The sequence below is a fragment of the Pyrus communis genome, chromosome 8 (assembly GCF_041283825.1).
Source record: "Pyrus communis isolate YQ-2024b chromosome 8, ASM4128382v1, whole genome shotgun sequence".
Classification (NCBI taxonomy): Eukaryota; Viridiplantae; Streptophyta; class Magnoliopsida; order Rosales; family Rosaceae; genus Pyrus; species Pyrus communis.
The window spans coordinates 13,248,307-13,274,407 of record NC_142572.1 but is presented as its reverse complement, the minus strand read 5'-3'; the positions used below and the strand labels follow the sequence as shown (position 1 = coordinate 13,274,407).

At 41.6% G+C, this 26,101-nt stretch overlaps 2 protein-coding genes across 2 annotated transcripts; one reads left to right on the top strand and one right to left on the bottom strand.

The window, feature by feature from the left end:
* The first annotated feature begins 7,729 nt into the window (after positions 1-7,729).
* Positions 7,730-9,696, top strand: LOC137717945 (isoflavone 3'-O-methyltransferase 4). The gene is made up of 4 exons (XM_068457455.2): positions 7,730-8,239; positions 8,520-8,830; positions 8,911-8,975; positions 9,072-9,696. Exons 1-4 carry the CDS (start codon positions 7,836-7,838, stop codon positions 9,366-9,368), a joined length of 1,077 nt encoding a protein of 358 aa, XP_068313556.2. The 5' UTR covers positions 7,730-7,835; the 3' UTR covers positions 9,369-9,696.
* Positions 9,697-20,457: 10,761 nt separating this feature from the next.
* On the bottom strand, positions 20,458-22,598 carry LOC148695126 (uncharacterized). The gene has a single exon (XM_088699314.1). It carries the CDS (start codon positions 22,245-22,247, stop codon positions 20,634-20,636), a length of 1,614 nt encoding a protein of 537 aa, XP_088555440.1. The 5' UTR covers positions 22,248-22,598; the 3' UTR covers positions 20,458-20,633.
* Positions 22,599-26,101: the final 3,503 nt, after the last annotated feature.

The window sequence follows — 26,101 nt, the reverse complement described above, 5'->3', positions numbered from 1 at the left end:
TTTGAACCACATTATTATGGCTAACCTATTGAGAGGCTTAGCTCACTCTCTTACCACTTAGTAAAAATTGTTTGTCAACCAAAAACTAATAAAATTACTACTATACCCTTTAAAATAAGACCAAAAGAAGAATTATAAAAGAAAACAATGTGGGCATTAAAGTAACTTTGTACAAACAAGTTTTTACTTTTTTTTTTTTTATCTAAACCTCACAATTATGATATTTTATCAAGGGGAAACTTGAAATAAGTCTAAATTTGTAAGCAATTACTAGATATAGTCCAATTTTATTTAATTATTGGTTTAAGTCCAGTGACTCATTATCTATGTCATTTTATTATCATTTTTTATCAAAATTACCCCTCTATTAACATTATCTTTTAATTCTAGATTTACTTGTATTATAAAATTAATTATAATTGATTATTTATCATTAAAGTAATCCCATAATTGTGGGATTAGTTTGAAATAATATTATCTCTTCTTCCTCATAACTCCCCTACAAACAGTATTATTTTTTATGCGTGGTGATCTTCTTCCTCCTTGGAACCCATAATCGTGTGTGTTCATGCTGGAACATTTAACCACAGGGCTAGGAAGAAAGCCTTCTAAACCATAACCGTGGGTGTTTATGTGTATATATAATTGTAGGCTCTCACTATTAATTTCTTTCTTAGTTTTTTGTTTGTTTATATGAACTTTTCTTTTTATAAGTAAAAACGTTATAGCAAATGCACTATACTATATGTTTTTGCTCATTAGTCTATCTATATATCACATATTATTTTGTGTTATCTATCTATACGATAGGTTTTTATTCATAGTCTACCTATATCATAGATTAATTAATATTATCTACCTACATCACAAATTTTTTATGTACCTCGACAACGTTTCTTTTAATTTTTCATAAACTTATAAGATTGGTTGTAATGTGTTTTTAAAATGTTTTTGACACACCCCGACCGGGAATGTCCACTAGAACCCCAAATCGAGCTGTGTTGACCGACACCTGGAAGGTGACGAAGCCATAAAGTGTGATAGTGTATAAAATGTGAATAAATTTGAACCTAACAGTGTCTAAATACCAGAGTGCGCTATGAGTGGGAGCGAACCCATTTCACATGCGATGTCAGAGCATAAGTAAAGTACAGTAGTGTGGGTAAGAATCATACCCTTAAAAGTAGCCACCAATACTAAGATTAGCTATATATCCTCGTCAATACGAACTCAACAGTTAAAACCTGAAGGAGTACAAAACAGAAAGTGTGAGTAAGCTGTAAAACCAAGCTTCCCAAAACTATTACCTTTCTAACAGTAATAACCCCTCACTGTAATTCCCTTATCGTTTTCTATTGGACAGTACAACATATATACATATATCCAAACCATACTCAGAAATGACCAAAACCACGGTTTGCCATCAACTCCACCATGCATTAATAAGTAGGCCAAATGAACTTAATCAATACAAAATGATATATTAGTCAGAGTCATCTAAAATGACATGTACAACTTATTCATATCTCATCAATCATGGCTAGCATATAAGTCGGAGTCACCTATAGTGACCTGTACGACTTATCCATATCTCATCAATCATGGCTAGCATATAAGTCTGAGTCACCTATAGTGACCTGTACGACTTATCCATATCTCAATCATGGCTAGCATATAAATTTGAGTCACCTATAGTGACCTGTACGACTTATCCATAGCTCATAAATCATGGCTAGCATATAAGTCGAAGTCATCTATAGTGACCTGTATGACTTATCCATATCTCATCAATCATGGCTAGCCAATAACTCAATAAGTATACCTGCACACGAGTCGGAACCACCTAAAGTGGTTTGTACGACAGGACTGTGTGTAAATAAATACGCTCAAGTGCTACGATCATGTGAAGACTGTGCGAATAATCGCGGGTCACCTATGAGTCGGAACCACCTAAAATGGTCTGTATGACAGGACTGTGCACCTACCTTGGATCCAAGGTGAGCGTAAGGTGCAGGAGGTGAACATCACGTGAATAACTGTGCCCTGGCCATGGGCGGGAGCACTAACACCGGGGTGCAGGTTTATGAGCTATACTATATCTCAACACAATCGTAAACACTACCATCACTAACATCAACATGTACTCACCTGAAGCTTACAGGTCTATTAAATATGCACTGTGTGTAAAATCTCTATACGTCAACTCCAATGATACCATAGTTAACCCAAAATTGTAACCGTGGTTACAAGTGACTAGAATAGAGATAAGGATATACTGCAACCATGCTAATGGTGAGACAAACAAGATGCAACTCGTCCACAAAGGTCTGAGTAACTCATTTCAAACTAATCGTTAATCTAGGGGTAAAAATGCAATACTGAACAACTTCTAATACTCAAAACCTTCATAACGACTTCCAAAGGCTTGGAAGTGAAACATGTAACACGATGAAATATAAAAACACCAAGATGATAATCTTGTCGGGTTTCTGTTTGCTGAATTTGTATAGAAGTCTAGGAGTAGTTTTCTCAAAAAGTCATCGTCCTCTGAACGTAATTAGAAAATGGTAGTTGTCCAGGAAATTTGAACTCTATATGCTCAATATCCCCACAACATTAATCAAAAGCGAGGTGCATCTAGAGTGAGGATTCATTTAAAACACATCAAAGGAAGCCTCGATTTTATCTCTTCCCCACTTCCACATTTGATCACGTCACAAAGAGAACTTCTAGATCACATCACCCGAAGAGGTTGACTACATCCCACTTCTATCTTAGTGGGCTTCACAAGTGTCTTGTTGTTGAAATTTCAACACCCATTTTAAGGAAATAACTATTGCCAATACTTCAATTTTTAGGGTAAGAAGAATATTGTTTTCTACTTAAGTAAAACAACCACCAATCAAAATACCACATGAGTGTAATCTTGGTTTAGCATCACAATTATTGACTTTCACATTCTCTACACATACAAAATATCCCGAACTGATAGTGAACAATGATACTTCCCAACTTTCACTCGTATAACAAAATGATCATAATCATTCGAACCATATTCGAACCATTTCTTGATAGGTTAAAGGTAACTCCATATCGATACTCATAATTGTTGATTAAATTCTTCCACTGCCACTGTCAAAAACTTAGTCCATTTCAAAAATTTGAGCGTATCAAAGAAGTTCTAAGGTTGATAAAGATTTCGGACACGTTCTCCACCGAGAAATATCATTTGATTTCTAAGTAAAAATAATAAATGTTAACTTCAAGACATGGATAAATAACTCATTCCAAATGGTTCTCGCTAGCATCAATGCGAAAGTGGCGCATACACCCGCCAAATTGATCTGTCATAAATTCCTCACTAACCGAGCGTAAAACCATGTCATAAAGGTTAAAAGAACATTCAAGAAATTGAGGGTCAAAATAGTTCATGAAATCTAGAGTACAAGATATCCGGATTAAATATACAATTTCAATGTCTAAGTGGTCCTCCTGAACAGTTTGTCCCTATCCAACTGATATGGGAAATAGGCCGGTGACTCTAAATCAACCCAATTGCCTTTAATACCAGGAGGTGAAGTTAAGGGTACGAACAAAGCTGATGTAGATTAATATTAAAAAGTCAAACGATTCCAAAAGTGATGAGTTAGGTTAAAAAAAACTGAACAATTCCAACGTTATCCCAAGCCAAAAAAATAGAGAGGTAAAATTTAAGAATAATCTAACAAGATTTCTTGATAATCGAAAAGTAATGTCACAAAATATTAAACTACAAGGGACCAAAAGAAATTTCCCAACATGTTCTTCCGTCGAGTGTTACCACTTTAGCACCACATTGCCACATGAGACATTTCCAGAGTCTTAACAAAAAGGGGACTTCACAAGATTTCTATTAAGAGATATTCTAACAATACTACCAAGAAATCAAAACTAGCTGAGATTTCCAATCTCAAAAGGATCAATTCTAACAACGGAAGAATGATGATGGAATTATTTGGTAAAATCTTTGGTGATACACGATTATCAATACATTAACTTAGGCCATTAACTTGCCTCAAATCTACACCTTTCCCCCTCAAGGGAAATCTTCGTTTTAATTCGAAGGACATTGCCAAAATGATCATCTAAAATGTCGTGAAGACAACATAACTGTCCAAAACTTAAAGAAAAGTTAGCATATTTTTCCATATTCGACGAGGTGGCATCATTCGAACGTTAAACACAAGAACCAAGAATGCTCACATCACGCGTGTGATGAACACAATACTGCCCAACTTATGCTCTAATACCAAACTGACACACCTCGACCCGGAATGTCCACTAGGACGCCAAATCGAGCTGTGTTGGCCGACACCTGGAAGGTGACGAAGCCATAAAGTGTGATAGTGTATAAAATGTGAATAAATTTGAACCTAACAGTGTCTAAATACCAGAGTGCGCTACGAGTGGGAGCGAACTCATTTCACATGCGATGTCAAAGCATAAGTAAAGTACAGTAGTGTGGGTAAGAATCATACCCTTAAAAGTAGCCACCAATATTAAGATTAGCTATATATCCTCATCGATACGAACTCAGCAGTTAAAACCTGAAAGGGTACAAAACAGAAAGTGTGAGTAAGCTGTAAAACCAAGCTTCCCAAAACTATTACCTTTCTAACAGTAATAACCCCTCACTGTAATTCCCTTATCGTTTTCTACAGGACAGTACAACATATATACATATATCCAAACCATACTCAGAAATGACCAAAACCACGGTTTGCCAACAACTCCACCATGCATTAATAAGTAAGCCAAATGAACTTAATCAATACAAAATGATATATCAGTCAGAGTCATCTAAAATGACATGTACAACTTATCCATATCTCATCAATCATGGCTAGCATATAAGTCGGAGTCACCTATAGTGACCTGTACGACTTATCCATATCTCATTAATCATGGCTAGCATATAAGTCGGAGTCACCTCTTGTGACCTGTACGACTTATCCATATCTCATCAATCATGGCTAACATATAAGTCTGAGTCACCTATAGTGACTTGTACGACTTATCCATATCTCATCAATCATGGCTAGCATATAAGTTGGAGTCACCAATAGTGACTTGTACGACTTATCCATATCTCATTAATCATGGCTAGCCAATAGCTCAATAAGTACACCTGCACACGAGTCGGAACCACCTAAAGTGGTCTGTACGACAGGACTGGGTGTAAATAAATACGCTCAAGTGCTACGATCACGTGAAGACTGTGCGAATAATCGCAGGTCACCTACGAGTTGGAACCACCTAAAGTGGTCTATACGACAGGACTGTGAACCTACCTTGGATCCAAGGTGAGCGTAAGGTGCGGGAGGTGAACATCATGTGAATGACTGTGCCTTGGCCACGGGCGGGAGCATTAACACCAGGGTGCAGGTTTATGAGCTATACTATATCTCCACACAATCGTACTCACTACCATCACTAACATCAACATGTACTCACCTGAAGCTTACTTGGGCGTCCGCGGCGTCATATAGCACTTCAAAGCATTCACAATAGTTAGGTTCAGGTAATATCCATATGAATATGCCATGATGCAATCTAAACCCAAACATTTCATGATATTCCCAAAATATATAATACGGCGTAACATGTACAATTAATAACACCCTACTCCCAAATTATTTACTTTTGAGAGTAATCATCAATGTTAATACTCCCAAACTATTTACTTTTGAGAGTAATCATCAATGTTAAGCCCAATTAGACCCTAGTTACATTAACTATTATTACTTACCTTTCCTTACTTCAATTTCTTGATTCTTCACGCATTGATTTATGATCAACATTAATCGCCAAATCATAAAGCTAAATCTCACACTTCCTACCAGTGTCTTTCACATTGCTCAATTCACTAAACAAGGCTATTGACTCAATTATTTAATCTCATTTATTATGGCTGCATCTAACGTCTTGTTAGACTGCCTACGTACCCTAAATAGGGATCAAGCCATTCGTAGTTCGAAATGATTAATTGTAGGTAACAAGCATAGATCACTATAGAAGTGCTTGTGGAACTATCAATTGTATGCCTATGAAAGAAAAAGGCCCACTCACCTGGAGTCCACGCTATGATTATCTTGCACGCACATCGAGACATCACGATCTATCGTCGCCTACCACGAAGTCCAAAAGTGGACGGAAGATGGTCAATTTTGCCCACAAAGCCGACGGGTGCCTAAAACTTCCCGGTGTCGATTCGTCTTCTACAGTGGTCCAACAGGGTCAAGGTTGGTTGGGTTTTGCTCCTGGGATGATGGGCTACAAAGCCCAAGTGGTGGCATCGGCCATCACTTTGCCGATTTGTCGGAAAATCAAAAAGGGTGCCCGGAGCACCATGAGAACCGCCAACTTTCGTGGTCTCAAACCGCCACATACCGTGGTTAATCAAGGTGGTTCTTGGGTGGGTTTTGTAGAGGGGAATGAGAGCTTCAAGATGGTGGTGGTGGCGTCGAAAAAATCCATCGAAGTTGGCCGGAATAGGCCTTGGAAAATGGGTGGTCGCGAGGGGAAAAATGCATAGGAAAGCTGGGAGCTCTCTCTTTTTGTTTTTTTTTTTTTTTTCTCTTCCTTTCTAATTGGCTGAAGGCTTTCCCCTCTCTTCTAATTGGTTCTTGTCCCTTTAATTTAATTGGTCCACTATTCCCACAAGGTGGAAATTCAAATAATTTATAACTAAACTTTAAATAACCATTTTCAAACGTCCATAACTATACCGTTATAATTCGGACTCGCAAACGGCTTTCGCCTATGCGTTCACACCAACGAGTACTACGAGAATATGTTAAAAGAATAAGTCATACGTCTCTCTAGACGATGGTCAACATACGTCAAAGTCTTTGCCTCTATGGCATTTTCATTAATTCACGCTTTTAAAATAAAATAAAAAAGTAAAATTTGGAACGGGTTGTCACAGTTTTTAATTAGAAAACGGGTAGATAAAGGTATTTGAAGCTTCAAATTTTTAAAATTTTAAATTCAAACATAAAAAATTTAAATATTTTTTATTTTCAAGGGGCAAAATAGGTGTAATAAAAAATCAAATAAAATTGGACCCAATCTGAAAACTGGTGAATTCTTTGGACCTGGATCAAACTGCCCCTTTTATCAATAGCCTCTCAACTCATTCTCTATCTCTTTCCTAACTGCTAACCCCCATTTTTGTTTTTTTCTTATGTCTGCCAACCTATTAAAAACAAATAACTCCTCTCATAAAAAAAATAAAAAATAAATACTTAAAAATTATATTTCTTAACGCACAGAGTGTGTGACCTTTGTTAGTGATAATAATAATAACTCAAACATAGACAAACGAAAAGAATAATAATAGTAACTCAAACATAGACAAACGAAAAGAACATAAACTTTGTTGTAGCCCTATTGGATTAGAAATATGATTGTGTAAATCCTAGTGTATCTAGGGGTATCTTTGTATATTCCTTTTAGTAGTTTAATTCCTATTAGAGTTGTAATCCTAATACGGTAAGGATTTAATCCTACTAATATAAATAAAGGCACAATGGGATGATACAACACACACCTCAGAATTACATCTCTCTCTTCTCTCTCTGTTGCCGCCGGCCCCTCTCTCTCTCTGTTCTAAATACAGTTCAGTCAAATAGGCCTACAACAAACTTAACATTATTACTTTTAATATTTTAGTTAATCAGATTTTATCGGAGCTTTTGAATTAATCAAAAGGAAGTTCTGGCTTTATATATAGAGATGATAAGTAGGCACATTCAAGTGGCATTAAGTATCACAATACAAATATAGACGGTCCAATGGCCCTGCAGCCGGAAGAAGAGGAAAACTTCTGCTATGCCATGCAGATCGCGTTTTCTTCAGTGCTGTCCATGTCTATGCAATCAGCAATCGAGTTAGGCGTTTTCGACATCATAGCAAAAGCCGGTCCTGGTGCCAAGCTCTCTTCATCAGAGATTGTAGCCCATATCGGCAGCGGCACCAGGAATTCTGAGGCACCGATGATGTTGGACCGTATTCTAAGGCTCCTAGCCAGTCACTCTATTCTCATCTGCTCTTTTGTTGCTAATGAAGAAGATGGGTCTGATTCTCAAAGGCTCTACAGCCTTGGCCCTGTGTCCAAGTACTTTGTGACTAATGAAGATGGTGTTTCTTTAGGTCCCTTGATGGCATTCATTCAAGACAAGATCTTACTAGGCAACTGGTCTGTTTAGTACTGCTCTCTTGACCCTGCTATGTAACCTTTGTCTTAACCCTTTTCTCTTGGCCCTATTAATTGGAGGCTTGGAGCAATGATCCTGAATTTTGACTGGAATCACTTACCACTTATTTATTCACATCAAATTAGAAATTTCCACATCAGTCATTGATGAAATAAATTGGTGTCATGCTTGGTTTTTTTTTTTTTTTTCCCTAATTAGCCTAATTAATAGTAATTTTTTCTTTTTAACTCTAACTTGGGTGGTACACTTTGACATTGATAGGCCCCAGCTAAAAGAAGCAGTTACTGAAGGAGGAATTCCATTTAACAGGGTCCATGGTATCCATTCTTTTGAGTACCTAGATTTAGACCCCAGGTTTAATCACGTTTTCAGCACAGGAATGTTTAACCACACCACTATTGTCATGAAGAAGATTGTTCATCTCTACAAGGGTTTTGAGAAACTTACTCAACTTGTTGACGTTGGCGGTAATGAGGGAGTGAATCTTAGTGTAATCACTTCTAAATATCCTCATATTAAGGGTATCAATTTCGACTTGCCTCATGTTGTAAAAAGTGCCCCTTCATATCCTGGTAGCGATCGTTTTCCTTCTTAGTTTTATTTATCATGCACAAGCATGCAGCTTAAAATAGGAGTCAATTTATTTTTGCAGGAGTCGAACATGTTGGAGGAGACATGTTTGCAAGTGTTCCATCTGGGGATGCCATTTTTATGAAGGTAATTTGTCAATTTCTCGAGCATTATTTTTTTATTCTTTTGTAGTTTGAGGTCATAAAAACAATGGTTACAATGTATCTTTTGATAAATTTGTAGTATATACTTCACGATTGGAATGACCAAGACTGCATAAAGTTGTTGAAAAATTGTTACAACGCTATTCCAGACGATGGAAAAGTGATTATCGTGGAAGCACTTCTTCCGGCGATGCCAGAGACTAGCACCGCCGTGAAGAGCACCTCCCAGATTGATGTGCTTATGCTGACTCTTAACTGGGGAGGAAAGGAGCGGAGCCGAGAAGAGTTCATGGCTTTGGCAACTGGTGCTGGATTTAGTGGCATTAAATATGAATGTTTTGTCTGTAATTGTTGGGTGATGGAGATCTTTAAGTAAACTCCTGCTTAGAAAAAGTTAAACCACTTCATGGAAGTGTACTCATCATGGCCTCCTGCCCCATCAATAACTCTGGCTCATAATTCATGTCTCAGAAACACCTATGTCTGTGAGCATGATCAAGAAAGTATTTTTCTTAAAACCACAGGGAGATATGTCATGGCAACATGTGTACGTATATATCTGATGCACTAATAATTAGGTGCTTATAGATGCATCTTAGTGGAGGAATAAAGTCTGGAAAATGTGGTTGTTTTAACATGTAGTGGTCTTGGTAATTTGTAGTCTCCTTTGTTTTGATCAATGTAATAAGAATTATAGTTTGGAATCTGTTTTTCTTCTTTCCTCGTCCTTAAAAAGAAGTACTCATACAACTCTGAGGGTGCGTTTGTTGCACCGGACTGTCTCGGACTGGACTAGCTGTAGGGACTAAGTTGGACTGGCTTAGACTAGACTAAGCTGGACTAGCTTAGTGAAGTGTTTGGTGCAGTGTCGGACTAAGAACCAGGATAATGAAAACAGTACTGTTCACCAATTTGGTGTTTGCCCAGACTAGGACTACATTATTGTTCTATTTTAATTGCTTTTTTTTTTTATTAAAGATATTATTAAAATTAATAATATTGGATGAGAGTGAGACTCAATAAAAATACAAAAACCAAATTTTCTTGCCAACAAAAGAAACATACATGATTCAAGAGTAGCATTGTTCCAAACATCAATATAATATAGTGTTCTCCCAACAATCGACATGGTTCAGGATGTTTTTCTTAATTATTCATCTTTGGTTTAAAGTTGCAGATTAAGGTTAAAGGTTTGTTTGCTTTCTTTGGTGTTTTTTTGAACTGTGTTATATTAAGTTGTACCGAAAAGAAAAAAACCATTAGTTCATCCCATACTGCAGCAAACATTAAAAAATACAGTGAACAATTTGTTGAATCCAAATCACAGAAATTCTAATGTATCATCTAATCAAATTGAATTCCTCTCCAATCGAGTCACCGCTGATATCAGAGCAAAGCATATGTAAAGCAAGAAAATGTATAAGTAGGATTACTCAATAAATATCTGATTGACTTCACTCACTTCAATAGACATCAGTGTGGACATCGAAATTTCGGTGAAATGAATGTTGACCAATAATTAAAATTTCAACGCTCACGTGTCACATAAATTTTACATGTAGCGTGTGACTCAACGAAAAATCGAAATAAATTGGAAAAGTCATCAAATAGGACACGTGTCATTACCTGGCAGAAATGATTTATTTCATCTGATTATTTAAATCCAAAAATCAAGTTTTGGAATTCTATAAATAGGAAGCCAAGGCATTCATTTTGGGAGGAAGGAAGAAGAAGAAAGAAAGAAAGAAATTTACATTACACCAAAACCTTGAAGCCTTGAAACTCTAAAGCTCTCAAGCAAATCTCGAAGGACCAAGAAAGCTATCTTCGTTCTTCGTCAAATCTGAAGAGAAGTGTTCATCATTCATCATCCGTTCATTCTAAGATCAAGCCCCAACGGCCCTTTGGATCAACAACCTCAACAAATCTACACATCCAATCGTTCTTCAAGATTAAGCCCAAAAGCCCTTGAAGATCCGCTCATCCATCAACCTTCAAGATCAAGCCCAAAAGCCCCTTGAAGAAATCCATACACCCAGTCTTCAAGATCAAGCCCAACGCCCCTTGAAGATCCGTTCATCAACTATTCATCCCTAGACCAAGCCCCGACGGCCCTTTGGATCAACAGCTCATCCACAAACCTACACCCTACGAAGATAGAATCAGAGGATCAAATTACAAAGAGATTGTAACCCCAAAATCATTAATACAAAATATATTTTGTACACGGTATTCTTGTTTCTTGTTGCAGGAATTTTTCGTGTTTACAAATTTGGCACGCCCGGTGGGATTTCTCTACCTCTCATCTCTATCCTCAAATCATCGAAAAACGCAAATGGCATCAAGAAAGGATCAAGCTGTTCCTGCAATCAAAGCAAAGAACAAGAACATCATCGCCGCAAGTGGTGATATTTCGGGCATCAAAACCCGAAGTAAGGCAAGAGCTCTTTTTGCTGCGGCTTCCGCCCCTGCATTAACTCTGTCAAAGGAACAAGAGCACTTGAGGTACGAGCCTGTGATCACCTTAGCCTCGCTAAGGGCATCAAAGGGGGAAAGCCCGAGGAAATACTCAGAGTCCCTACTCTCCGACGCTGATTCGAGCGGCAGTACAACCATGCAAGCTATGACCACTGGAGCAACTTCAATCGAGGAGCAGCTAGCTCAGATGAATGAAGCAATCGCAAAGCTCACACGGACTGTGGAAGAGAAGGACTTGCAGATTGCCGCACTTGTCAACCAACTAGATGCGCTGCCCGACGTGAAAGTCGACCCAAATATTGGCCTATTAAAGAAAGAAGACGACGAAGAAGAGGAGCCACCAGTGGAGAAAGTTGAAGAGAAGCCGAAGCTAGACCAAGCAACGGCATTCATGGGATCTCTCTCTATCCAGCAGCTATAGGAGATGATCGCAAGCACTGTCAAGACACAGTACGAAGGAAGCTCGCATGACTCCGTACTGTACTCAAAGCCTTACTCCAAGAAGATTGATGCTTTGAAGATGCCAAGGGGTTATCAGCCCCCAAAATTCATGCAGTTCGATGGAAAAGGCAACCCGAAGCAACATGTCGCCCATTTCATTGAAACTTGCAACAATGCTGGGACAGAGGGAGACTACCTCGTCAAACAGTTCGTGCGTTCGCTGAAAAGTAACGCTTTTGACTGGTACACTGACCTCGAACTTGAGTCTATCAACAGTTGGGACCAGCTAGAAAGGGAATTCCTCAACCGTTTCTACAGCACTCGTCGTACTGTAAGCATGCTAGAGCTGACCAGTACGAAACAGTGGAGAGATGAACCTGTCGTCGACTACATAAATAAATGGCGCTCCTTAAGTCTGGATTGCAAAGATCGGCTTTCTGAAACCTCTGCCATTGAGATGTGCGTTCAAGGCATGCACTGGGGTTACATTACATCCTCCAAGGCATAAAACCAAGAACATTCGAAGAGCTAGCAACTCGTTCCCACGACATGGAGCTGAGTATCGCTAATCACGGGAAAAAGGAGCCGATTACTAACTTCAATAAGGATAAAGTATTCGCCCCAAATGTAGACAAGACCGGGAAGAAGCCCGCTAAGGAAGCTTTCACCGTCAACACTACCCCCATCAAGACCTCTTCAGCGCCCATCAAGACCTCTTCAGCGCCCATCAAGACCTCCTCAGCGCCCATCAAGATCTCCTCCAAGAAGAAAGCGAAGGAGATAAAGACAAGTGAGCCTTCTCGCACCCAAGACAGATACAAGAGCACCTTGAGAGAGTTGGAACAGAAAACGTACCCTTTTCCTGACTCTGACATGGCTGCCATGTTAGATGACTTGCTGGAAAAAAAGGTGATTGAGCTACCCGAATGCAAGCGTCCTGAAGAAATGAATCGCACAAACGATCCTAGGTACTGCAAGTACCATCGTATTGTGAGCCATCCTGTTGGCAAGTGCTTCGTTCTCAAAGAACTCATCATGAAGCTAGCACAACAAGGGCAAATTGAGCTTGACCTTGAGGACACGGCCGCAACGCATACCACTACAATTGCGTTTGGATCGTTTAATCCTATGCCTCTCCAAACGACACCTGACCGTTCCCGTGAATGCTTAAGTTGCACGGCACCTCCTACACAACCATCACTGGAGAGAAGCGACCAAGATGCACATGCTGATGATGAAGAAGGATGGATATTGGTAACCTACAAAAAGACAAGGAAACCAAGACCACAGGTCATACAGCCAAAGGTGGAACAAAGAAGAAATCGCCACGGCCGCAACAATGCGAAGCCTAAAAGAAACATAAAGCATAATGAAACAACATATGCTAGGGAACCTATGGAGCAGGAGCCACGCATTCCCGTTTCCTTGCGTGAGTACTTCCCGAATGACTTTTTCCAACAGTGCACTACAGTGGCCTGTCACATGGTTGAAGTAGAAATAGAAGAGCCCTCAAAAGGCAAAGCTATCGCCACTGAGGTAGAAAAGACCCTTACACCTGGAGAAGGTCTGCCAACACACTTTAGCATCGAGGAAGCGCTACCATTGCCAAAAAAGATGCGAAGAGCACTAGCAGCAGTCTTGGCAGGTCCCAACGACCACGAAGTGCAAGAAAGTAACGACGAAGGCTCGAAGCTTCAGCCACATGAATGTGCCACATGTTGTGCCACCCATGACGTAATTAACTTCACTGACGAAGACCTACTGTTGGGATCAAAGCCTCACAACCGTCCTCTCTTCGTCTCCGGGTACATAAGGGAATACAAAGTCAACCGCATGCTTGTGGATGGTGGGTCGGCCATAAACATCATGCCAAAATCAACAATGACCATAATCGGCATCAAGGTGAATGAACTATCCCTGAGCCGTTTGCTGATCCAGGGTTTTAACCAAGGAGGACAAAGGGCGATGGGCATGATCCTAGTAGAGATGACCATGGGTGAGCTCAAATCAAGCACGATATTCCACGTGATTGATGCAAGAACTTCCTATAGCTTGCTCTTAGGAAGACCTTGGATCCACGCAAATGGGGTAGTGCCGTCCACCCTTCACCAATGCCTAAAATTTTACCGAGAAGGAGTGAAGGTGATCCAAGGTGATACCAAGCCATTCACCGAAGCCGAATCACACTTTGCAGATGCCAAGTTCTACATGGATGAAGAGACGGTACCCGAAGCCCTTCCAGAAGAGATCAAATCCACGGGCAGAGCAGCACCTAAAAAGCAGGAGTGGCAAGCCATGCCTAAAAAGCAAAAAGAGCAGGCCGTGCCATCTTCAAGCAAAGATGATGACGAGTTTGCTAAACCTGCAACAACCAAAGGGAGTAGGATGCCGTCAGAAGGACCGAACACACCCATATTCCGGTATATCCCGATGTCAAGAAGAAAGAATAGTCAATCTCCATTCGAAACTAGAAAAGCCGACACACAGTGGCACACGGATAACGTGAAGTTGCTCAAGACGAATGCAGTTTTGCCTCTGACACAGCTAGGGGGTGCTAAGGCCGCAAGACTACCACAAGGCTTCATAAAAGCTCTACCAAAGAAGGTGGAATCAAGCTTTCTTCCAACCAAGAGGACCGAGGAAGGTTTCGACCCTAACGCCTACAAACTCATGTCAAAGGCCGGGTACGACTTCGCTTCTTCTGCGGTGGCTGGAAAGAAGGTTTCAAACACTGTCAATGACGAAGAACGTAACCTTACCAAAACTCAAAAGAAGTTGAAGGAGCATGGTTACGGAGTTGACAACAACAAAGCCGGACTTGGTTTCACACCAAATGCACTTGTGATGATTTCAAGCCAAGCGAAAAACACTAGCACTCAATATGTCAGCATGAGCATTGAACAAGACCAAGAAGAGCCTAAACCCTCCCATCGGACGTCGGTCTTCGATAGGATGAGCCAGTCAAGCTCCAGAACTTCAGTGCTTAATCGCATTGGTGGTCAAGACCGAACCTCTATCTTCAAGAGGCTTAACGCGCCGACATCCCCAAAGCTCTGTTTTTGAAAGGTTGTTAAAGCTTAAGAAACAAAGCAACACAGTTATCTCTCCTCTGCGACGATCAGCTTCAGAAAGATTTAAAGATAATGAGAAGCCTTTTGGAAAGAGGAAGACAACACCAAAGGGAGAAAAGCTCGATGGGTTAGGAGAAAAAGACGACGTTCGAAGCTTGATTCCTTCAAGGATGAAGCGCCAAGCAATCCTAGAGGTTGACACAAAAGGACCACTGAAGGTAAGGAGGCGCATCATCGTCCACACTGGCAAATCTTCATGCCAACAAACCCAAGATAACGGCACTGAAGATGAAATCCCTAAGAAAGATGTCACTTCTGGCTCTTTCGACTCAAAGTCTTCACCTCAACCGCTGGGGGCATGCTCCAAAACCATGTCAGTCAAGTCAAGTGAAGATGAAGGATGGATTCATGTCACTCCGAAGAAGCTGCACGAGAAACATATGTCTTGTCCACAAGTTCACCAATCGAAAAGGGGGCAAAGCAGCTACCGTCAACCTTCAAAGCTATATGAAAATGTTGAGGATGATGAAATTACAACACAAAGATCGTTCATGCGGGATCTTTTCTTCCTCGAAGACGTCTTCAATTCCTCGATCAAGGCTCCTTGTTATGAAAATTGTGAGGAATGCATTTCGAAGATCGCTTCGAAGAAATTGGACAAGCAGCAACCATCTTGTCCACAAGTTTATCAGTCGAAAAGGGGGCAAAACAGCTCTTGTCAACCTCCAGAACAATGTGAAAGTGTTGGAGATAATGAAATTTCGACACAAAGATCGTCCATCCCCATCACAATGTGCGACCTCTTCCCAGAAGACTTCTTCAATTACTCGGTCAAGGCTCCTTCCTATGAAGATTGCGAGGAACGCCTCTCCCAGAACACCAGACAATCCTTATGCCAACAAGCTCGAGAAGACAGCACTGAAGAGGAGATCCAAGATGTTTTCCACATCACGATTCAAGAAGGTAAAGAAGACGAAATCCCCGAGGAAGATGTCACTGCTGCACCACCACAGCTCGAAGATGGGGGGCAAGCCACGATCGATGATCTCAAGGAACTCAACTTAGGTACAAGCAAGGAACCAAAGCCTATCTTCGTAAGTGCATTATTAAGTACAGATGAGATAGAGGAGTATTATCAGCTGTTGTTAGAGTACAAAGACGTCTTTGCCTGGACCTACAAAGAAATGCCCGGCCTGGACCCTATCATCGCTGTTCATCATCTTGCGGTCAGGCCTGGAACACGACCGATAAAGCAAACTCAAAGACGCTATCGATCTGAGCTTATCCCACAAATCGAGGTCGAGATCAACAAGCTAATACCCCAAGTGGATCTCCAACATCGTCATTGTCCTTAAGAAATCAGGACAAATACGTGTTTGCGTAGACTTCCGGGACCTCAACGATGCTTGCCCAAAGGATGACTTCCCCTTGCCAATCATTGAAATCATGGTGGATGCAACCACTGACCATGAGGCATTATCATTCATGGATGGCTCTTCTGGGTACAATCAAATTCGCATGGCCCTCGAAGATGAGGAACTAACAGCCTTTCGTACTCCAAAAGCTATCTACTGCTACAAGGTGATGCCCTTTGGTCTAAAGAACGCTGGAGCTACGTATCAACGCGCAATGCAGAAAATCTTCAATGACATGCTACACAAAAACGTAGAATGTTACGTAGATGATGTGGTGGTCAAGACAAAGAAAAGATCAGACCACTTGAAGGATCTGCGAATAGTGTTCGAAAGGCTGCGAAAATACAACCTCAAGATGAACCCGTTAAAGTGTGCGTTTGGCATCACCTCTGGAAAATTCCTCGGCTTCATCGTCAAGCACCGTGGTATTGAAGTAGACCAATCAAAGATCAAGGCCATTCAAAGCATGCCCGAGCCAAGAAACCTGCACGAGCTGAAAAGTCTACAAGGACGGCTAGCCTTCATCAGACGCTTCATCTCCAACCTCGCAGGGCGTTGTCAACCGTTTAGTCGCCTTATGAAGAAAGATGTTCCATTCGTGTGGGACAAAGCATGCCATAATGCTTTTGAAAGCATAAAGAAATATTTGTCAAGTCCACCTGTCCTGGGGGCACCTGTGCCCGGGAAACCACTCATATTGTATATTGCTGCTCAGGAAAGTTCAATCGGAGCACTCTTGGCGCAAGAGAATGAATCCCAAAGAGAAGGAGCACTTTACTACCTCAGTCGAACTCTCACCGGCGCTGAGTTGAACTATTCCCCAATAGAAAAGATGTGCCTCGCTTTGGTGTTTGCCATTCAGAAACTCAGACATTACATGCATGCTTACACCATCCACTTGGTTGCCAAAGCCGACCCTGTCAAATACGTTATGACTAAGCCAGTCTTGATAGGGCGACTCGCTAAATGGGCTTTGCTTTTTAATCAATATGAGATCATCTACGTCCCAGCTAAAGCCGTCAAGGGACAAGCGCTAGCAGACTTCCTTGCCGATCATCCAATCCCGGCTGATTGGAAAATCTCAGACGACTTGCCTGACGAGGAGGTGTTCTACATCGACATCTTCCCGACATGGACGATGTTCTTCGACGGATCCGCACGAGCAGACGGAACGGGGGGCAGGAGTAGTATTTATGTCACCACAAAGGCACATACTACCTTACTCCTTCCAACTGAATGAGCTATGCTCCAACAATGTTGCTGAGTACCAAGCATTGATCATCGGGCTCCAAATGGCGATCAACATGGAAATCACAGCTCTTGAGGTATATGGCGATTCCAAGCTCATAATCAATCAACTCTTAACTGAGTATGAGGTGAGGAAAGATGATCTCGTCCCATACTTCCGGCTAGCAACCCAACTGCTACAAAAGTTCGAAGCTGTGACACTAGAACATGTGCCAAGAAAGGAAAATCAAATGGCAGACGCTCTCGCCAATCTAGCCTCGAGTATGACACTAGGAAAAGATGAAGTTGCAGGCGTGCCAGTTTGCCAAAGATGGGTGATTCCGCTCGTTAATGAAATGTCACTAGATGATACAAATGTCATCTCAGTACTTCCAGTCGATGCTGAAGAGTGGAGATAGCCGCTGATCGACTACTTAGAGCACGGAAAGCTTCCAGATGATCTTAGACACCATTCTGAAATACGTCGACGAGCACCTCGCTTCCTTTACTACAAAGGAACACTCTACCGACGCTCTTTTGAAGGACTGCTCCTGAGATGCCTAGGTGAGGAGGAAGTTAATCAAGCCATGGAAGAAGCACATTCAGGTGTGTGTGGGGCACATCAGTCTGGACCAAAGCTACATTTCCAGCTTAAAAGAATGGGTTACTACTGGCCGAGCATGGTGAAGGACTGCCTGGAACACGCCAAAAGGTGCCAAGCCTGCCAATTCCATGCCAACTTCATACATCAACCGCCCGAACCATTACACCCTACAGTTGCTTCATGGCCGTTCGACGCATGGGGATTGGACGTTGTAGGACCAATTACGCCAAAGTCATCTGCAGGGGAAGCTTATATCCTAGCTGCAACAGATTACTTCTCCAAGTGGGCTGAAGCCATACCTTTAAGGGAAGTAAAAAAGGAAACTGTTGTTCGTTTCATCAAGGAGCATATCATCCACCGATATGGGGTGCCTCGCTACATTATCACTGACAACGGAAAGCAGTTCTCCAACCGACTCGTGGACGAGCTTTGCGACAAATACAAGTTCAAGCAGCACAAGTCTTCCATGTATCATGCTCCGACCAACGGCCTTGCGGAAGCATTCAACAAGACGCTGTGCAACCTCCTGAAAAAGGTAATCGGCCGAACAAAGAGAGACTGGCATGAAAGAATAAGTGAAGCACTTTGGGCATATAGGACTACACATAGGACTCCTACCCAAGCTACACCTTATTCTCTCGTATATGGCGTAGAAGTTGTTCTACCGCTTGAAAGTCAAATCCCCTCACTAAGGATGGCTATACAAGAAGGCTTGAGTGATGAAGAAAATGCAAAGTTGCGCCTTCAGGAGTTGGAAGCGCTGGATGAGAGAAGGCTCGAAGCTCAACAACACTTGGAATGCTACCAAGCACGGTTAGCCAAGGCATTCAACAAGAAAGTCCGCCCAAGGTCTTTCCAAGTCGGAGATCTCGTACTAGCATTGCGTAGGCCTATCATTACAACTCATAAGACAAAAAGCAAGTTCACATCAAAGTGGGATGGACCCTACGTAATACAAGAGATTTACACCAATGGCGCCTACTTAATCACGGCAGAAGACGGGTTGAAGATCGGCCCCATCAACGGCAGATTTTTGAAGCGCTACTACCCCTAAAGCAAACGCACCACGCTCCTGGCCCGCAAGAGCATAAACTGTGTACGGCAAAATCATCATCAAAACCATCACTCATTTGAACTACGTTATGACTTGATCTCTTCTTTGGAAGAGTACGTAGGCAACTTGAAACTTCAAAACTTCAAGTACAGTCACATCAAAAAAAAAAAAAAAAAAAAAAAACACTTTGAAGAATAAAGAGCAAATTCAAGAATGCAAACATTTTATTGCTTTAAAGGAAAAAGTCTGATTACAAAAGAAAAAAGGGCTGAAGACACTACTCGAAAACTATGTCCCTAACACTAAGGAGGCGGTCTTCAAGCAAGCCTTCCAAAGCCTTCAAAGTCTCTACCTCGGTGAGAGACAGGATGGGCAACTCCATAGCCATGTCTTTCTCTTGTTCTAGGCGTGAAATCTCCTCTTGGCATTGAGAAAGTGTAGCTCCCTGCTCCCCGAGAACACTTTCAAGTTTTGATGCCTCGGTGCCCAGCTGTTCTTGTTCTCGCATCAACGTATCTAGACGTATCCGGACGGAAGCTAAAGAAGCCTCTATAGATTGATAATCTCCCGAAGCAGCTTGCTGAGAAGACCGGGCTTGGGTTAATGACAAGTCTATTGCAGCAAGTTGGTGAGCTCTAACATCTGGACTCAACTTCTTCGAGGAAATAACATGCAGGGAAGAATACTCAGTTGAGGCGGCCATAATTTCGGCAATCCTGATCTTCAAGGATGAAGAATCAATGTTAAGATTGTCAATTGCAGAAATAAGCTTCGACAAGTCCTCCTTAAGCAACGCAAGGTCCTCCGACGGGCATTTCGAAATCCTCCCCTCAATATGGCTCTTGATATCCATTGCCGCACGAAGATTGATGCGATGAATAAGCTGCTCAGTACCACTAAGGTTTGGCCCTCTCAGAGAGATCTCAGAGCTAGCTGGCAAAGGTGTAGAATGCATGACGGGATCTTGCATGCCTCCACCTACACACGGCAAAGTTGGGAAACTTGACGAACTTGGGATAAGCTCTGTAACAGGTGGATCCCCAATCTCCTTGCCTGTAGGTAGGTCGCCTCCAAATAGCATCTCCGTATAAGAATAAATACCTGTGGTCGCCAAGTCAAAAGAACAAGAAGGCCCAACCTAAAGAAAACAAAGAAAGCTGTTAGAAGCAAAAGCTAGAACAATGAAAGCAGAAGAAGTCATAAGAGAGAAGAAGATGCATACGTCTTTCTCAAACGACACACTGCCATCAAGTTGAGGGAGCCTAAACACTTCTTTCTTCTTATGACGAAAATTGACATCGCTATCGGCCTGAGCGCCTTCAAGACGTCGCTTGTTTAAAACTTGTTGACCCTACCGCAAAACAAGTCCATCTTCGTGCGAATCAACTTCATCACCAGCCTCTTCAGATACATCCAGATGTTGAGAAGACAAGCGTGGGCATTGAGGGACTAAAACCACTGGTCTATCTTGCAAAGTAGCAGCACTCGCGCAATCAAAAGATATCAGTTGTGTAGGAACCACAGAACACCCCTCCTTCAATACATTAAGGTGTGAATGAGAAGAATTGGTACCACTTGCCATCCCCAAATTCTCATAATATACCTTTGACCACCAACTTACGTAAGCACGGGTTACTGGACTACTCTTGAACTCGTCTTTGGCCGGCAGGGTGACAGAAGCATTTGTACATGCACGGGTACAAGACTCCCAATGCATATACACGGCTTGCAAGGAGTCTAATTGTTTTTTTTCCTTCAGCTTGCCTGGCACATGTTGGACAAAACCAAATTGCCTGCTGAAACGGTGGGGACTATACGGCTGAACAATGCATCGATCTTCTTGCCGCAAAGAAACATACCCTGAGCGAAGACTTATAAGGTAAGATAAGTCTGAGAAGCGAAGATGCGAATCGTCCATGATGCCTCGCCGCACCGAGCCAACTCTCGCCAGATAGTCCATCCTCAAGCCTTCGCAGTTTCTAAACAGTGCTTGCGCCTGGGAATCATCGAGGCTCTTCGAAGAAAGCACGCCAGAATACTTCGTCATCAAAGGCCCTGACTTGTTTAGAGTTGAAGAAAAAAAATGAGTACCGAAGTACTCACCCAACCAACCATACACATAGTGGTAGGGAAGAACCGCAGCACGATCTTCAGTGTTTGCCGAGTTCGAAACAACACTCAAGCCGTTATAAATATTGGCCAAAACCGGGATAGCAAGACTGAAAGATTCACCTGCAGCCATCTTGCTAGCAACTTTGAAAACCCCAGGACGAAAAAAGTTGACGTCGCCGATTGGAAAAACAAACTTACAAAGCCAACAAGCTAAGAAAGCAGCTAGGTAAGATTCTTCCACATGCTCTGATGCTATGCTAAGGTCCTCAAACGCTCTCAACTCGGCAGGGGAACGGCGCCTAGCTGAACCAATGACACCGGACGGATATGAGTCTCCCTTTGGCTTAGTGGTTTTGTTGCAACTTCTTCTCTTCGAGGACTTCTTGTACCTTGTGTCCTCCCAATACCAGAAGCGGATCCATGAAGAAATTTTCACGCCTGATTTGCCTCGAGCATCTTGGGAAAGCTTGTGGTATGCCCAAAATAAACAGCGACAACTCGCAGGCAATCCTCGGTTATTGCAGAGAGAAAGTTCCTCCGCACTAGGAACGACCTCGTCATAAAACTTACCTTGGATTGGTAATCCCCCTATCTTGTGGAGATCCCAAAGTGAAATTGACATCTCTCCTTGAGCTGTATGAAGCATGTTAGTCGCTGTACACCAATGCTCGCAGAACGCATGAAGGACAGAATGATGGAGATCATAACTAAACAAAGATGCGTACACGGCATGATAAAGGCCCATGCTAGTAAGCACATGTTTAGATCGGCCCAAGACATCTTCAAGACACTCCCAATAAGACTCATCAAAAACAGCTTCTCCGGTAGTCGACAAGGCATCATTCCAAGCCATAGCTCCGCTGCGGATGTGATCTCCGAGAAGCTTAAACGAAGCCGGATGATTGTCACGAGCATGGTGCGAAGGGTTCAAGATAAGAATCCTCGGTGTTCACGCCTCCTTCTCCGTATTTGATCGAACAAAGTCTGCCACCTTCCAAGATACTTCAGAAGACCACGACTTAATATGCATGGAGTTGTCTTTTGTAGGAAGAGCAAGCGCCTTAAGGCCAGTCAGTGGGGCGTAAATCTTCAGCGTTGTTCCCCTATCTTGCGAATCATTTTCCTTCGCGAGAATGGTGATGGTGTTGCTCTTAAAACATTTGAAAAATACCATGACCGCAAAAAAAAAAAAAGAAAAAAAAAAAAAAAAAAAAAACAGCCACAAAACTTGAACAGCAGGACAACAGACAGTGCAATGGTGTGCAGCGAACAGTGCAGCGATGACGGTGCAACAAGCAGCAGCAAGAGGCACAACAACGTCACCACCGAGGAAAATTATGATCAAAAGGCACTACACAGCATAAACTCGCTGCAGTCTTTTGCATAACCCCACACGGTAAAAGTGACACACTGCAACAAGCTCCAAGCAGCGGCAAGAGGCACGGCAACGTCACTACCAAGGGAAGACTGTGACCAAAAGGCATTACACAGCAAAATCCCTTTGCAATCTTTGCACAACACCACTCTTTCTACACCACCAATTTACGCGTTCCTGGGTTCTTCGTCGGTTTGGCAGCCTCAGCCTTGCAGATCACCATATAAAAAAAATAAATAAATAAAAAAAAAATTAAAAAAAAAAAAATGCAAGAACAAAATATGAAAGAACAAAATATAAAAGACACAAAGATTTTAACGAGGTTCCTCCACAGTCAGTGTAACTGGAGTACGTCCTCGGAGCAGTAGGAGCTCACCCAATAATCCACTATTAACCAAATGGGAGGTTACAAAGTGTTGGCAATCTCACAGCCCAAATAACCCAATACACCCAAAAGCTCTCACACACCAAAGAAACAAATAGAGGAAGAAATATAATGAATAATTTCTTCTCTATACATATAGCTCAAAGCTATTACAACAACAACTACTTTGGTAGATGATTACTAACCAAATGAAGCAGCAGCTTCTCTTCTCTATTTGTAGCTTCTTTCTTTTTCTCAGCAGAGTATTGAGCTCTCTCTTTTTCTCTATTTTCTCCAAAACCGATGAGCTATCTTCACTTTTCCCTTTGCTTCAAAGGCTATTTAACTTCAACCAACTCACGGGTGTTGAAGAAAAAACAAAAACATTTTCTTGTTTTTCCTCCCCAAAACAAGGAAAGATGTTTCTCCCTTTCTCCCTTTATAATTGTTTATATCCAAAAGCATTTGCAAGTTGTGGTCTAACCTAAAGCATAGCCAAGTTGGCCACTATCCAACATAAAAAAAAATAAAAATAAAAAATAAAAAAAAAACAAAAACATTTTCCTGTTTTTCCTCCCCAAAACAAGGAAATATGTTTCTCCCTTTCTTCCTTTATAATTTTTTATAGCCAAAAGCATTTGCAAGTTGTTGTCTAGCCGAAAGCATAGCCAAGTTGGCCACTATCCAAAAAAAAAAAAAAAAAAAAAAAAATCTTTGGTGGATCAGCGCCACCGAAGGAAGAAGAAAAAAAAAAAAATCTTAGTGATGTATATGTTTTATCTGTATTTAGCATAATACACTGAATAAAATAAAGCATGTCCATTGATCTCCGAGAAATTACAAGTGCGTAAAAAAAAAAAAAAAAAAAAAAAGATGGAGATTTCACAAAGGATGTTCACGTGAAGCCCCATTATTTGACAAAACTCTCGGAGCGGAAGGCATCGAAGCGGGAGGCATCGGAGCTAGATCATTCGAGGCCACAATACTTGGTGGAACGCTAGATGACCCAGGAAAAATGTGCCTCTGGAGGAAAGCCGCAAACCTTTGATGGTCACTTTGGATTCGACCTTCAGATTCTTGCAGCTCATCAAGTTTCCTCTTTATGCCCGTCGAATAGTTGTTTGCAAGCACGTGCAAACTTCTATTCTCATACTTAAGCAGTTTGATCTCCTGCTTAAGATTTTCCACCTCTGCCATCAACGATTTAACCTGACGGGAGCGAGCAAGTAGGCGTTGGCCCATGTTGGACACAGAGCCCGCACACTGAACACTGAGAGCCAGAGACTCTTGAACGGCCAACTCATCGGACCGTCCTGAAAGCAGCCTACTATCTTTAGGAGTGAGGAGGTTCCTAGCTACTATCGTAGCTGTTGTTGCATCCGTCATCATGGAGTCTTCACCTGTAAGAGGACCATTAGAAGATAAGAAAGACGGGCACCATACCTTAGCCTGACGCGGCGTAACCGGATCACTGCTGAGACTCAAATCTAAGCAAAGGTTCGATGGGTTAGTCATTTTTCAAAGGTGTTCAAAGAGAAGGGTGGATGGAGTTAATTCTCAAAGGGCCGGAGACGATTTTCACAAATGAGAAATCTTCAGAGTGTGCATGTTAGAGGTGATCGATACCTCTATAAAAAGCCAAGGCGACACGACCACCGATTAAAAAAAAAAAAAAAAAAAAAAAAAACCGGATTTTCCTGCGTAAAGTTCGGCGACGCTTTCGCGGCTTTTCAGATAACGCGTTCAACTTTGTCAAAAGATCTCTGAAAAAGTTGAAAGCACGTGAAGGTTATCATCCCAACTACGCGCCTTTGCCAACAAGCGTGGTGACAGAGCCGCACCCGTGACTACTGATAGGAGCATATTCACGCGACTTAAATGGCTTGTTCTCGTGCATTTACGTTATGTTTCTCTCGTTATTTTAGTCTTTTATGCTTCTTTTGTGTGTTTTCAGGTTCTAAGGGCCTAGGGAGCAAGAAAGTGCATTTTGAGGCCATTTGGAGCATTTTTGGGCATGGATTGGATGGCTTATCCATGGAGCCAAGAGGATGGACGAATTTGAAGGCCTTGTATTCACTTTGGACATAAAACAAAGGGCCTAGCCCATTCTCTCTTATTCTCTCCCTTATAGCCATGCAAAGAACCATCCATTCCATCAAAAACAATCCATCAATTCACATGCAAAACCACCATTAACACACATGCACCCAAACAAAGCCAACCTAGCTAACCCTACATGCATTCTTTATTCACTCTTCATCATTGCATTCATTCTCCAAACACTTTCATTAATTAAAACACATTTGCACATCCACTCATTCTTTCCCCAAAACCGTGCATTCCCAATCCCTTTCCAACATTTCACATGCATTTCCACCTTGGTCATGCTTTCCCATTTCATTATTCATTCACTTTGCATTCATTCAATCAACCCACATGCACTTTAATCATTCAAACATGTAGCCACATAATCATTCACCCTATCCATTCTTTGTCACAAAACAATGTCACATACACTCATCATCACACAACCTAGCTAACCCTACATGCATTATTTATTAACTCTTCATCATGCATCAACATTTTAAATCATCAAAAACCAACCCATTGCCGTGCATAATCTCTCATCATTTCAGCCACATTTCTAACTCACATGCATCACATTCATTTCCAAACAACAATCACTTCAAATGCCATGCATTCACATGCATTTACACCACCAAAAACCCCTTTGTCGTGGGCTTTCAATGCCTTTCCAGCTTTTCCTTTTATTTTCCAGCTTTCATTCTTCATCATTGCAGCCATTCCACATGAAATTCTCCATCATTCCTCCACACAAACACCTTAAACAAACAGCCATTTACATCTCCACTCCTCCTATAAATACCCTTGCATTCCCATCATTCAAAATCATCTCATTTTCCATTGTACATACCACAACACAAACACACACCATCTTCACATCCTG